Source organism: Salvelinus sp. IW2-2015, unplaced genomic scaffold (assembly GCF_002910315.2).
Source record: "Salvelinus sp. IW2-2015 unplaced genomic scaffold, ASM291031v2 Un_scaffold2053, whole genome shotgun sequence".
Classification (NCBI taxonomy): Eukaryota; Metazoa; Chordata; class Actinopteri; order Salmoniformes; family Salmonidae; genus Salvelinus; species Salvelinus sp. IW2-2015.
The window spans coordinates 120,700-136,388 of record NW_019943397.1 but is presented as its reverse complement, the minus strand read 5'-3'; the positions used below and the strand labels follow the sequence as shown (position 1 = coordinate 136,388).

General features: G+C 43.4%; 1 protein-coding gene across 1 annotated transcript; it reads right to left on the bottom strand.

Moving 5' to 3' along the window:
- Positions 1 to 1,150: 1,150 nt before the first annotated feature.
- LOC112072827 (claudin-20) lies at positions 1,151 to 15,538 on the bottom strand. Its single transcript, XM_024140225.2, has 3 exons — positions 14,944 to 15,538; positions 8,546 to 8,600; positions 1,151 to 7,977 (listed from the first exon to the last, which is right to left on the bottom strand). Exon 3 carries the CDS (start codon positions 7,825 to 7,827, stop codon positions 6,913 to 6,915), a length of 915 nt encoding a protein of 304 aa, XP_023995993.1. The 5' UTR covers positions 7,828 to 7,977; positions 8,546 to 8,600; positions 14,944 to 15,538; the 3' UTR covers positions 1,151 to 6,912.
- Between the last annotated feature and the right edge of the window lie 151 nt (positions 15,539 to 15,689).

Below are 15,689 nucleotides of genomic sequence, written 5' to 3'. Positions count from 1 at the left end.
GTCTCCCCCCCGAGGATACATCTCTTCAGTGGCTTTAGTCCCCCCCTCCTCCCCACGTACAATCTCTTCAGTGGCTTTAGTCCCCCCCCCTCCCCCAGATACATCTCTTCAGTGGCTTTAGTCCCCCCCCTCCCCCAATACATCTCTTCAGTGGCTTTTAGTCCCCCCCCTCCCCTCCCCCAGATCATCCTCTTCAGTGGCTTAAGTCCCCCCCCTCCCTAGATACATCTCTTCAGTGGCTTTAGTCCCCCCCTCCCCAGAATTACATCTGCTTCAGTGGCTTTAGTCCCCCCCCCCCCCTCCCCCAGATACATCTCTTCAGTGGCTTTAGTCCCCCCCTCCCCTCCCCCAGATACATCTTTTCAGTGGCTTTAGTCCCGCGGCGTCCACGCCCTCCCCCAGATACATCTCTTTCAAGTGGCTTTAGTCCCCCCCACTCCCAGATACATCTCTTCAGTGGCTTTAGTCCCCCCCCTCCCCCGATCCATCCCCAGCAGTCCCCCACATCTCTTCAGATGGGCTATTACGTCCCCCCCTCCCCCATGATACATTCTTCAGGGCTTTATAAGTCCCCCCTCCCCCAGGATACATCTTCAGTGGCTTTAGTCCCCCCCCCTCCCCCAGATACATCTTCTTAGTGGCTTTAGTCCCCCCCCTCCCCCCAGGATACATCTCTCAGTGGCTTTAGTCCCCCCTCCTCCCAAGATAACATTTCTCTTCAGTGGCTTTAGTCCCCCCCCTCCCCAGATACATTCTCTTCAGTGGCTTTAGTCCCCCCCTCCCCAGATACATCTCTTCAGTGGCTTTAGTCCACCCCCGCCTCCCCCTCCCCCAAGATACATCTCTTCAGTGACATTTAGTCACCCCCCCACCCCAGAATACATTCTTCAGTGGCTTTATAGTCCCCCCCTCCCCAGATACATCTCTTCAGTGGCTTTGAGTCCCCCGTCTCCCACAATATTATCTGTAGGTGTTGGAAGTCAGAGCACGGACAGACAACAAAGAGCAGCATTAACGGGAGGGAAGATCAAGTTTTACAGAATCTGATTATGTGCATGTTTTCTGATCGGGGAAACTGGGAGAGTCAAGCTATTAAAGCCACTAGGAAAGAAGAGGAAAATAGATGTTTTAATTTAGATCACATCCTTTTATCATGTTATCAAATGTCAAAAGAATGCATTATTTAAAATGAAATAAAAAGAAATGTTTCAGTATTTTCACTTACAGATATATTTACATTKTTTTATAGAGAACTTTAGTTGTTTTGCACAGTAACAGGCGTTTGCTTTGTTGCCACTTGTGGACTGAAGACAGGATTGTGCACACTAAGTCCCTTTACACATCCATTGTTTTGAGAGAGAGAGAGAGGCAGACTACACTCTTGGGGGAAAAACGGTGATATCTAGAACCTAAAAGGGATATTCGGTTGTCCCCATTGGTTCCAGGTAGAAACCTTTTGGCTCCAAGTAGAACCTTTTTGGGATCCATGTAGAACTCTTTCCACGGAGGGTTCTACATGGAAGCTAAAATGGTTCTACCTGGAAACAAAAAGGGTTTTACCTAGAACCAAAAAGGGCACTCCTATAGGGACGGCCAAACCAGCCTTTTGGAATCTTTTTTCGAAGAGTATAGAATATTGCAATCATGATGTTTTGTTGCAGTTATGCATGTTCCATTTATCTTCATTGTAGTAAGCAACACTGACATCCATTATGGAACAAGTTGACAGCTGAACAAAAACATTTGTTGACAGCTTAACAAATCCTTTTTGAGCAATTTTTAGCAATTAACAATCAAAAACACTCAAGTTGAACTGACTTGTGGATTGACAATCACGTGGAAACATGCGTTTTAATGAGAACCTGATATCCACAGTAAATTGACTCATTAATAAAGTTATGTCCTGAATCATAATAAAACAAACCATTCTCAAAGACCAAAAAAATATATAAACCATATTTTATCAACAAGTGTACATGACCTCTTTTAAAATGCGAAGCATAAGCATTATCAAGTACATTTCTTTTTAACCTTATTCTAGAATCTAGATAATAGTATTCCATGTTGAAAACATGAACATCGATAGGAGAGCACAGTAAAGTCTTGGTTCTCTGAGACATCAACTGTACTTAGACTTTCCTCTGATCACAGGCAGAACCAAATTTATGAACATTGTTTGGGAAAGTCTTTGTGAACTTTGTGAAAATAAACACTCAAATGATTTCACCTTTTCCCAGTGGAGCCCTTGTAGTTATTTTTGTTATCTTCCATACAAGTAAGAAAAAACTGAGCATAATACCGTTGAAGTCGGAAGTTTACATACACCTTAGCCAAATACATTTAAACTCAGTTTTTCACAATTCCTGACATTTAATCKGAGTAAAAATTCCCTGTCTTAGGTCAGTTACGATCACCACTTTATTTTAAGAATGTGAAATGTCAGAATAATAGTACAGAGAATGATTTATTTCAGCTTTTATTTCTTTCATCACATTCCCAGTGGGTCAAAAGTTTACATACACTCAATTAGTATTTGGTAGCATTGCCTTCAAAGTGTTTAACTTGGGTCAAACGTTTCGGGTAGCCTTCCACAAGCTTCCCACAATAAGTTGGGTGAATTTTGGCCCATTCCTCCTGACAGAGCTGGTGTAACTGAGTCAGGTTTATAGGCCTCCTTGCTCGCACACGCTTTTTCAGTTCTGCCCACAAATATTTTATGGGATTGAGGTCAGGGTTTTGTGATGGCCACTCCAATACCTTGACTTTGTTGTCCTTAAGCCATTTTTCCACAACTTTGGAAGTATGCTTGGGGTCATTGTCCATTTGGAAGACCCATTTCTCCAAAAAGTACAATCTTTGTCCCCCTCAAGCAAAGAGGCACTGAGTTTGAAGGTAGGCCTTGAAATACATCCACAAGTACACCTCCAATTGACTCAAATTATGTCAATTATCCTATCAGAAGCTTCTAAAGCCATGACATAATTTTCTGGAATTTTCCAAGCTGTTTAAAGGCACAATCAACTTAGTGTATGTAAACTTCTGACCCACTGGAATTGGGTTACAGTGAATTATAAGTGAAATAATCTGTCAGGAAACAATTGTTGGAAAAATTACTTGTGTCATGCACAAAGTAGATGTCCTAACCGACTTGCTAAAACTATAGTTTGTTAACAATAAATTTGTGGAGTGGTTGAAAAACAAGTTTTAATGACTCCAAGCTAAGTGTATGTAAACTTCCAACTTCAACTGTATGTGCTGACATGTGAGGCAAACACACAACACATTTTTTTGCAAATCTGAAATCGCTGGAGAAAGGTAGCCACAATGTCTCTTTTCCAAAACAAGAGCAGCCCTGCCATCTAGACCTACTCATGCCTGAGATCAATGTTCTATGTTCTACTCAGCACATTATTTTCAACTCTAAGTAAATCATTGTTGCCTGAAGGGGTCCTAAAAGTCATAATAAAATAGCCAAATGATCCATGGTATGACAATCTTAAAACAACTCCATATGTCAGCTTTCACCCACAGGATTATGTATTCATTGTAACCAACTTTCAACATAGACAAACCTTGTATAAAATATGTTGAATTTGTACCTTTTGAAATAACATCAGATCTTCAATGTTTATAAAAAATAAACTATAGTCTCGGCAGCACCTCCTACTGGACAGTTGATCTATCAACAGCTATTCATTTGGTCTCCCATCCTGGGTTTTAACCAAGCCAAGCCATGCTTAGCTTTGATGTTTGTCACTGACTACTACCAATGTGCTATCGTGAAAATTATTATATACTCTTAATAACGACATATATTCACGGTTGCTAGCAAAGTCGTTCCAAAGGGTAGGTTTAACAGAGCAAATGAGATGTAACCATACTTTATAAGTCATATACAGTGCCTTCGGAAAGTTTTCAGACCCCTTCACTTTTTTCACATTTTGTTACGTTACAGCCTTATTCTAAAATTGATGAAATAAAAACAATTCCTCAGCAATCTACACACAATACCCCATAATGACAAAGCAAAAACAGGGGTTTATAAATGTTTGCTAATTTATTAAAAATAAAAAACAAAAATACCTAATTTACATATGTATTCAGACCCTTTTTCCATTGATCATCCTTGAGACATTTCTCCAACTTGATTGGAGTCCACCTGTGGTAAATTCAATTGATCGGACATGATTTGGAAAGGCACACACCTGTCTATCTTAGGTCCCACATTTGACAGTGCATGTCAGAGCAAAAACCAAGCCATGAGGTCGAAGGAATTGTCCGTAGACTTCCGAGACAGGATTGTGTCGAGGCACAGATCTGGGGAAGGGTACAACCAAGACTTTTCCTAGAGCTGGCTGCCCGGCCAAACTGAGCAATCGGGGGAGAAGGACGTTGGTCAGGGAGGTGACAAAGAACCCGATGGTCACTCTGACAGAGCTCTAGAGATGGGAGAACCTTCCAGAAGTACAACCATCTCTGCAGCACTCCACCAATCAGGCCTTTATGGTAGAGTGGCCAGATGGAAGCCACTCCTCAGTAAAAGGCACACAACAGCCCGCTTGGAGTTTGCCAAAAGGCACCTAAAGAACTGACCATGAGAAACAAGATTCTCTGGTCAGATGAAACCAAGATTGAACTCTTTGGCTGAATGCTAAGCGTCACATCTGGAGAAAACCTGGCACCATCCCTACGGTGAAGCATGGTGGTGGCAGCATAATGCTATGGTTATGTTTTTCAGCGACATGGACTGGGAGACTAGTCAGGATCAAGGCAAAGATGAACGGAGCAAAGTACAGAGAGATCCTTGATGAAAACCTGCTCCAGAGCGCTCAGGACCTCAGACTGGGGCAGAGGTTTAACTTGCAACAGGACAACAACCCTAAGCACACAGCTAAGACAATGCAGGAGTGGCTTCGGGACAAGTCTGTGAATGTCCTTGAGTGGCCCAGCCAGAGCCCGGACTTGAACCCGATTGAACATCTCTGGAGAGACCTGAAAATAGCTGTGCAGCAATGCTCCCCATRCAACCTAACAGAGCATGAGAGGATCTGCAGAGAAGAATGCGAGAAATTCCCCAAATAAAGGTGTGCCAAGCTTYTAGCGTCATACCCAAGAAGACTCGGGGCTGTAATCACTGCCAATGGTAATCACTGCCTTTACTCAGTACTTCAACAAAGTACCGAGTAAAGSGTCTGAATAATTATGTAAATGTGATATTTCCTTTTTTTTTCATTTTGTAAACATAAATTAGCAAAAATGTCTAAAAGTCTGTTTTTGCTTTGTCATTATGGGGTATTGTGTGTAGATTGATGAGGGAAAAAATTATTGAATACATTTTAGTATAAGGCTGTAATGTGGAAAAAGTCAAGGGGTCTGAATACTTTCAGAATGCACTGTATCATCAATGATACTATATTGCATTTGAAAAGTCAGTGARAACACATTTAGATGACAACTAAACCAAAAATCTGACATTGTTTTTCCATTGTTTTTCCATTGTGCACAGTGTGTGTGGGACTGCAGGGAATTATTTTCTGATTTTCGGATGATTTTACCATCTTTATTTCCAACTACGAAAATTATTTATATTTCTTGTCTCAGAAAACTTGGGGAGCCAAATAAAATCACCGCTTTTTGTGGAACCCTGCCCTATGTAGTGCCCTATGGGCCTTGGTCAAAAGAAGTGCCCTAAATAGGGAATAAGGTGCCAATTGGGACGTAGCCTCTATTACCCTCCGTCAACACGAGGGGACAGCAGCTTGTGACAGCTAACCTCTGGCCATAGAACAGACTCCTACCGCTGTGCCTCCTGCAGCAATGACACACGGACACACGCCGTAAAGATGATTGGGTACAAGACCCTATTACCCTCGCAGCTAGAGAGGGAGAGGAAGGACAAGGGTGTGTGTGTGTATCTGTGTGTGTGTGTGCATGCGGGGGGGGGGGGTGCAGTAAACGAGTAGTGTGCATCCAGCCGTAGCGAGGGGATAATGGGAAAGCAAAGAGGATCATTATCTCTGACAGCCTGCGCTGCCATGCACCTTATTCCCCTCCACAACTTGCAGGAAAAAATGGACTGGATGTTTGTGTATGGTGTTGGTGGGAATCTGAACTCTCTTTTCACTTTGTTAATCTTCTCTAAGTCTCCTTTACAGACAGTTGAAGTTCTACACATTCTTTTGGGCACAAGCGTTGGTAACTATGTTTCAGTAACTACTCTGCATTCCACTGAGTTATTTAACAAGCTACAGATAATTAGCATGCAAAGAAGACTCAATATCAATCAGTCCGTTTAGCTTTGGATATGATTGATGATTATTTTTTGTCTCACAAGGCAAATGGGTTCTAAAAGGTTGCAAAGAATGGCTTTTACACCTTCCTTTTTCCAGACATATCGACACTATCTTACTATGCAAACGTTCTGATGGCTTATTATTAGCAGCTAGTTATCATCAGCACTTTTTTCTCATTGAAACCTTTGGTATGGAAAAGCCTCCGCATCAGTTTTTAAAGGAACTTGTCACAGGTTTGACAGTACTTGCGCTGTGTTTGTGCATTTTTATGGCACCTCTACTCTACCCTACCATTGTGTCTTTCCGCCCACCACAGCAGCAGTCAAGGAGGCATTTGCACCAGGAATTTGGATCCACAAGCTGTCTTTCTCCAATAGTTTGGGAATACCTTTACTGCTTGTGCTCGCAGTAGCGAGAGAGAACAGATGAGAGGTGGCGATAAGGCTGTCAACGTCATTAGCCTCCTCCCTCTCTTTCTCCCCTCCACTCTCTCCCTCCTCCTCCCATCCTTCCTCCCCCTCTTTCTCCACTCTCTCCCCTTCACAAGGCAGCCAGTAGAATGTCCTCAGGATTCTCCCCCCACCCCACTAACAAGAGTAGGGTTTAGGGATAAAACATATTAAACATAGTCCTGCAGGCTGTAGCCAGCCCGGGTGTCTTTTGGAGGGACTCTGGATGGAGAGTAGAACTGCTGCGTTCCCTTGTCTTCATGTAGAGGCTTCTCCTGCTGGATGTCGTCAGCTGCTTGGACCTTACCCTGGGACCCTTTGTCAACCCACTGTAGCTGCTCCTGGCTCGACTGCTCATTAGGCGACGTCTGCTGTTTAAAGTCCTTCTGCTCCCGTTGCTGTTGCTCGCGCTGTATCAGGTCACACTGTATCAGGTCGCGCTGTAGTTGCTCCTGGTTTATCTGCTGCTGCAGTAGTTTGTCAGGAAAGGTGGTAGAGGTGGAGGTCGAGGTGTAGTCTCTTTTTCCGGGACACGACAAACAAAAGATGACCCCACCGGCAAGCAGGAAGCCGGCAGAGACAAAGGTCACGTACACGGCCCCCCCAGGCTCGTATTTACTGCTCTCGGGCACGTTGGAGTCCAGGAAGGTGGTGATGACCTCGTTGGTGAACCAGGAAGCGGGCACCAGGCAGAGAATGCCAGCCAGGATGAAGCAACCCCCCGCGGCAATGGCCGCGTGCCCCTTTGCCCGGTGACTGCCCCCCCAGCGGGTGCACTTCAGCCCTAGGACAGCGAGACAGAGGCCCAGGCAACCCATCATGCACGATAGAACCATTGTCGTCCTGGCGGTCTGCAGGTAGGCGGGCAGCGACAGCACGGAGTACTTCAAGGTGCAGCTGAACACGCCGGTGCTGTACCAGGTGCAGTCCATCCACAGCCCCTGCATCTGGGAGATGGCAGTCATGATGTTGGAGCCCACGTCAGCACTCACCTTCCAGTTGGGCAGCAGCGTGGCCACGGTGGCGCCCAGGACGCCCAGCAGCGCCAGGGCGAAGGCGAGGATCTGCATGGTGGAGGACGCCATCGCCGAGTTGCGAGTCCCCTCCTCTCCGGCACAGCGGCACCGTCACCCTGTGGTGGCCCGAGCCTGGCTCCCTGGCTCCGTCTCTCCCTATCGCCCCGTGCAGCCTCAGGTCCTGACAGCAGATAATTCCTCAGTGCAGGCTTCAGTGGGCTGTGATAAAAATCGAAATGAGAATTGAACTGAGCGAGCAAGCGTGACGATCAGACGGAGGAGGCAGGGGCTGGATGAGGCAGGTGCTGTATGAGGCAGGGACTGGTGATGGGGAAAGGAAACTGCGCTCTGCTCTTTTTTTCTCCCTCTTTTTAGGGGGGAAGCGTGTGTGAGTGTGCGCTTTCTGTTTGCCTGCATTTTAACTCTGCATCCCTGGCTTTGTGTGACTGAGTTTTGTGGTGTTCATTTAAAGACTCAATTATGTGCATTTAAAGCTGCAGTGTCCTTCCTCTGAAAGTCGGTTACTCTTTTACAGCAGGCAGCTACTTCACTTCACTTTAGCTATGAGGTAAATGCTGCTTCTATACATAAACTCAATTTACAATATTTGTCATTGAAGCATGCATAAGCTATTTCAATAGTCTTTTAGAATAATTTGTAATTTCTCCAAATCTTTAGTTTGTCTTCTATGGTGGTGACATTCTGACAATAAAGACAACATAAATGCATTGTTAAAGTGAATAGTTTGTTTGTAATTGCAGTGTTTTGAGAAAAAAAGCCTCCTTACCTTTTGTGTGTCTCGGACAGTGTGCTGTGGTGCGTCAGTCACTCCTCAATGTTTTCTGGGCACAAAAGAGATGGAAAAAACACCTAACAAAACAATAGGCTAAGCAGCTCAGCGATTGACACCTCCTCCGTCCTCCTACCATCTCCTTAGCAACACAACATACAATTCCATCATTTTCAGTGTCCCGTAAAGACATGGCAGCCGCACATTCTTGTTGCCTGTGAGCTACAGTACCACTAAGGAGAACTGAGTGGTGAACAGAGAAATACTGCAAAACTGAGCAGCAATGTGCTGTGAGTGGTTAAACAACTGGACTAGTATAACATGAAGGTCATTGATTCAGATGAACAGCCACAGAGCTAATGTCCGCTCAGCAAATGAATAGCAATGATAAAAGACAGTAGTAAGCCAATATTCTTCATCACYGCATATTTAAATGTCTGACTGAAATTTGCAGTTGAAGATATTGTTGGTCCCCTTTAATTGGTTCAATATATCATTTAGACAGCCAAGAGTTTTGAGGTTTGATTTGTCATTGGTGTTCGTTCGATGGTGGCTTTTTGTGGTGTTTCGTCGTCGTCACTCAGAGCACAATATAAACGGAAAGATGGCGAGGACCTGCATCCCCATCCTTTAGCCTTGCAGCTGAGAGGAAGGTGCCGCCTTTCAATTGGCCGCATGAAGTATGGGCGACTGCAACACACAGATAAGACTGTGTGAACCGCCCCTCCATTTGTAGAGATGGAACACACACAGATAAGACTGTGTGAACCGCCCCCTCCATTTGTAGAGATGGAACACACACAGCGCTGGTATCCCAACAACAGTCACAACCTATCGTTGAAGTAATCCTCTGTCTATATATCCACACACTGTGACAGCAGAAGGGAAAGCACCCTATAGTGGCAGACCTGCCCCAACAGGAACGATTACCAGAGGGATAAACAGAAAATATACATTTTTCCTACCCACTCCCACCCTATCCCCAGGCCCTATCAGACTCTACCAAACTGCCTCCCCCATTCGAACCCATTCGAACCCATTCCCATTTGAAAAAATTCGAACCCATTCCCATTTGAAAAAAGGGGAAAATATTACTGGAAGAGAAGAGATCATTTGACCTTAGCCAGTCCGCGTATTCCCATTAGCCCATTACATTATCTGTTCCAGACCGGTGATGACAGGTACCGTAGCAGGGAGGGAGTGTGGAGAGTAAATGCCACTGTGATCATTACCACAGCTGTAGTCCTCATTAGGAGACTCTTAGCTCAATGTATACAACCCTCCATCCATTCCTCTGCATCCCACCTCCACTCAGCAGCATAAAGAGGTAATTCTCTGCGTCCCAAATGACACCCTATTCCCAACATAGTGTACTACTTTGGGCCCTGGTCAAAAGTTGTGCACTATATAGGGAATAGGGTGCYATTAGGGACACACACTAGTTCCCAGAATACACTGCCCCAAACAGCAAAAGCATCCGGAAGTGAATGACAGCAGGAATGACAGCAGGAGTGGGTTTAATGGAGGACCAATTTTGGGCTTCCCGCCTCAGACAGACAGTTACATTGAAGTCATTAAAATTGCAGAATTGTAGGCTATGTGTGTGATGTGAGAGGACATGGTTGGCTAATATAAGCGGTGCTCCATGCATTTGTTATTTCTTCTTCCAGGCACACAGAAGTTGGGCTTTGATACAGAGCCTGTCTACTTTTAGTCTCAAAGGAAAAACGGTCTTGTGAATTTTACACGCTGCATCTATCACACTAGTGTTCCTTATTGCTTTGTACAAAAAGTATATGGACTTTTACTACTCAAAATAGTAATATCAGGAAGTAACAAAGATCTCTTTAAGACCTGACCAGATAATCAGTTTAATCACCATCATTGWATTACCCAGTATTAGACAGTTATTTAGATCTAGAAAAAAAGACTTGGATTTCAGTTGAAATTATTTTCTTCCCAATTCTCCTCCATTATGTTACCAAGAGTTTACTAAGCAAGCTACACAGGCAGATAAGGTCATGCACTTTTTTCGGGAGAGTGACCCTGAGGACAAGAAAACATACAACAACTACTAACAGAACATCACTGAACATCTCTCATATGAATGGTATGTGATGTCTGGATATAATTAATATCTTTGAGATTAATGTCCTTTACCAGCCTGTTGAGTCATGGGACTACACCAGTGTACGTGATGTAGTGTTTTTGGTGCATGTTTGGCTCTAAGAAGCAAGGGGAGCATGGGGAGAGGAGGGCTGGGTCGCAAATGGCCCCTTATTCACTGTATAGTGCACTATGGGCCTTGGTCAGAATTAGTCCACTATAAAGTGAATAGTGAGTCTGGAACGCAGTCAAGGAAGGAGATGGGAACCAATGCAACTCTAAGAAGATTAGAGTAGTGTTATTCTAGCTCTCTGGTCTCGACTAGAATAGTATAGTGTTATTCTAGCTCTGTGGCCTCCACTAGAATAGTATAGTGTAATTCTAGCTCTGTGGCCTCCACTAGAATAGTATAGTGTTATTCTAGCTCTGTGGACTCCACTAGAATAGTATAGTGTTATTCTAGCTCTGTGGCCTCCACTATAATAGTAGAGTAGTGTTATTCTAGCTCTGTGGCCTCCACTAGAATAGTATAGTGTTATTCTGGCTCTGTGGCCTCCACTAGAATAGTATAGTGTTATTCTAGCTCTGTGGCCTCCACTAGAATAGTATAGTGTTATTCTAGCTCTGTGGCCACTAGAATAGTAGAGTAGTGTTATTCTAGCTCTGTGGCCTCCACTAGAATAGTATAGTAGTGTTATTCTAGCTCTGTGGCCTCCACTAGAATAGTAGATTAGTGTTATTCTAGCTCTGTGGCCTCCACTAGAATAGTGAGTGGTGTTATTTCTAGCTCTGTGGTCACTAGAATAGTAGATTGTGTTATTCTAGCTCTGTGGCTCCACTAGAATAGTAGATGTGTTTTCTAGCTCTGTGGCCTCCACTAGAAATAGTAGATCGTGTTATTCTAGCTCTGTGGCCTCCACTAGAATAGTAGTTAGTGTTATTCTAGCTCTGTGGCCTCCACTAGAATAGTAGATTATGTTTTCTAGTTCTGTGGCCTCCATAGAATAGAAGTAGTGTTATTCTAGCTCTGTGGCCTCCACTAGAATAGTAGAGTAGTGTTATTCTAGCTCTGTGGCCTCCACTAGAATAGTGATTAGTGTTATTCTAGCTCTGTGGCCTCCACTAGAATAGTATAGAGTGTTATTCTAGCTCTGTGGCTCCACTAGAATAGTAGATTAGTGTTATTCTAGCTCTGTGGCCTCCATAGAATAGTAGATTAGTGTTATTCTAGCTCTGTGGCCTCCACTAGAATAGTAGATTAGTGTTATTCTAGCTCTTGGCCTCCACTAGAATAGTAGAGTAGTGTTATTCTAGCTCTTGGTCTCCACTAGAATAGTAGAGTAGTGTTATTCTAGCTCTCTGGCCTCCACTAGAATAGTAGAGTGGTGTTTTCTAGCTCTGTGGCCTCCACTAGAATAGTAGATTAGTGTTATTCTAGCTCTCTGGCCTCCACTAGAATAGTAGAGTAGTGTTATTCTAGCTCTCTGGTCTCACTAGAATAGTAGAGTAGTGTTATTCTAGCTCTCTGGCCTCCACTAGAATAGTAGATTAGTGTTATTCTAGCTCTGTGCCTCCACTGGAAAGTATAGAGTGTTATTCTAGCTCTGTGGCCTCCACTAGAATAGTAGAGTAGTGTTATTCTAGCTCTGTGGCCTCCACTAGAATAGTAGATTAGTGTTATTCTAGCTCTGTGGCCTCCACTAGAATAGTAGAGTGTATTATTCTAGCTCTGTGGCCTCCACTAGAATAGTAAGTAGTATTATTCTAGCTCTGTGGCCTCCACTAGAATAGTAGATTAGTGTTATTCTAGCTCTGTGGCCTCCACTAGAATAGTAGAGTAGTGTTATTCTAGTCTGTGGCCTCCACTAGAATAGTAGAGTTGGTTTATTCTAGCTCTCTGGCCTCCACTAGAATAGTAGATGTGTTATTCTAGCTCTCTGGCCTCCACTAGAAATGAAGTAGTGTTATTCTAGCTCTCTGGCCTCCACTAGAATAGTAGAGTAGTATTATTAGCTCTGTGGCCTCCACTAGAATAGTATGTGTTATTCTAGCTCTGTGGCCTCCACTAGAATAGTATAGTGTTATTCTAGCTCTGTGGCCTCCACTAGAATAGGGCAGGAGTGTTATCTGCTTGTGGCTCCACTAGAATAGTATAGTGTTATTCTAGCTCTGTGGCCTCCACTAGAATAGTATAGTGTTATTCTAGCTCTGTGGCCTCCACTAGAATAGGGCAGGAGTGTTATTCTAGCTCTGTGGCCTGGCCTCCACTAACTGGAGTAGTAGCCGTTGATGTGTAGGCTAGTTCTTATTGGCACATTCTACTACTCCTTGGTTCCATTAACTTTGTTGGTTGTTTGCGTTTCACTCCCATCATTCCTAAGGGACAGTAGTATCTGGTACTGATTAGATGTTATCGCTTTCCCTAATATTGCTCATCAAGTTAGAAGTTCAAGTTTCAAGTTGTATTAGTCGTATGTATAGGATACACATGGTATACACCGTCCTACAGAATACTCCTACATCATCACCTCAGGTTCATTGAAAGAGAACCATTGYTAATGTTTAATGGTGGAGGAGATCATAACTGAGGACTATCGTTTAGCACGTACAGACTGTTATTCTGTTGTCACTTCCAAGGAAGAGTAAAAATAGAAATGCGGTAAATTTGTAATGATGGTTTAAAAGGCGGCCCTACCCAGAATTCTTTCAAATATTTTATTTTTGTTAATGTCAACTGGCGAGCACGGTTCCAACTTCCAACGTTTTCACTGCCTGTTTAAAGTTTGTTTTAAAAAGAAATGTTGAAATTGGTCAGACAGCCAAGGAGTTTTTATTGCGTTGTAATGAAAATAGTCATAGAGTAAAACCAGGCAGTTTAGACACATGATTAGTCTGGTATTCATTACAGGTTGCTATTGTGCTTGTTGTTCCCGTTTTAAAGCCTTGTACATACAAGCTCATAAAAAAKCTGTGTTGAGCTCATTCAGCAAATCWATTTTTAAAGGGAAAAAGGTACAGTATGAGCAGCCGGCAGACTAACAAAGACCCAGTAAAGTTTTTTAGTTAAGAGACAAATGGATTAGTGAATTCACTGATGTTTACTGTGATGACAAGCTGTCCAGCAATGAGAAATGTTGCATTGTAGTGCTGTTAGAATACTAATTTGTGATACTACAGATTTAGAATCTTAATTTGATCACTCTTTTGTTGCTGAGAATTTTCCTGCACAGCAGGAAAGGCAAACTTGTACTGTATTCAAAGTTTAAAAAGGCTTCTAAAGTTTGTAATTTCCTTCGGGAGTTTTCCAAAGGAATATTTGGATGACGTCAGCGCTATCATCATCTACTGGTTTTAATGTCTATTAATAATTCACATTTCCTGTTGCAGCAGGATTATTTTCCTGCTGTACCAAACTGGCTCAAATTAAGATCCTACATCTGTAGGCATCTATTTGTTGTTACTTTACATTTTCATTACCTCATATGAAGTTAGAATAGAAAAACTACACGGCCAGAGAAMGGGAAAATGTAACATCTTATGTAATAAGGATTAGTTAAAGGTATCACCCTACCACCTTAATGCAGTAGCCAGATCACCAGGTGAAATGGAATTTCTGAGTTGAGAGTTCATTCAGTAGGCTGAAATATATTTGCATGAGTACAGCCAGGAGGTATCAACCCTACCTAAATCATCAAACAGACAGGAATATAAATGACCTATTCATTCCCACAGTCAAGAGGCAATGGCTTCGCTATTACCTGTCAGCAGTTGGATTGATGCAGTTTTTTCACCACTAAGGTACCGCCATCAAATGATCAATGACAGGTTCCTAAGGTAATTGACTATTTTTACACAGCCTAATACAATCAATGTGGATAGTTAAATAACTAGCTGTTTAGAAATGATATTCTCTCTGAAAATGTTATTAATTGTCATGTCATCCGAGTAACGGAATGATGAGGTAAATGATGGAAACCATTTCCGGCTCCCTGATTGGATAAGCCATAATGCGGAAGGAATTTTGGCTAGAATGGGGAGTGCAAATAAACAACCTGTCAACAAAGTTCTTAGAACAACGATGATGGAAATCTATCCTGTTTTATGAATCATGTCCAAATTGCTAACAMATGTGGTAGTGTACACAAACTGTCACACATAGACATGTCTCAGTCCAACTGTAGATTACTGTGAATAGCTGTGGTTCATCTAACAACGTCTACCTAATACGTTGTAATCAACCTCACATGACTTAGAGAAGAAAGAGGGAAACACTTTCAGTACACACTTACCGCTATTCTATCCATCCAGTATTCATCCAGCAGCACAACTCACAATGGAACCACGTTTCTCCTGTGTCTGAGAGATTTGTGTTAGTGTGTTTTCACACACAAACACACATGTGTATGTGAGTATGTCACGTCAGCGAATGCTAGTTGAGGCTTGGACAAGGCAAGCCCATCCCAGGTAGAGTGGGGGAACTTCAGCCCCAGGCGTGATGAATGTCCGTTGTTGAATGCAGTCCAGCACAGCACATCCCATCAGCTGTTGTTCTGAGAGAAGCCAGTTAGCTGGAACCAGAGGCAACCAGCTCTCTGCCCCCTGACAGTATCCCAGTATCACACCACACCGTCCGTCTGTGATGGAGCTAGACTCCCTGTTCTCTACGTCTCTCTTCCTCTCTCTCTCTCTTCTTCTGTCTCTCTCTCTCTGTGCTGTAGATCAAATCAAATGTTATTTGTCACATGCGCCTAATACAACAGGTGTAGACCTTACAGTGAAATGCTTACAAGCCCTTAACCAACAATGCAGCCTCCAAGAGTTTCTGAATTTCCTCTTCACTTCAGTTTGCTCCTCAATTCATGCACCTTGGTTTGAGAACGAGGTAGCGGCCAGTGTCCTAGCCAAGGCCTCCAGAGGAAAATCCCTTTGCCGACTGTATTTGGTCCAGTGAACCACCCTGGGCCCCAGGGAGAATCATCTAGTTCATATCATGGGTGAATGGGCAGGGGCAGGATCGGGGCTGAGCCAATGATGG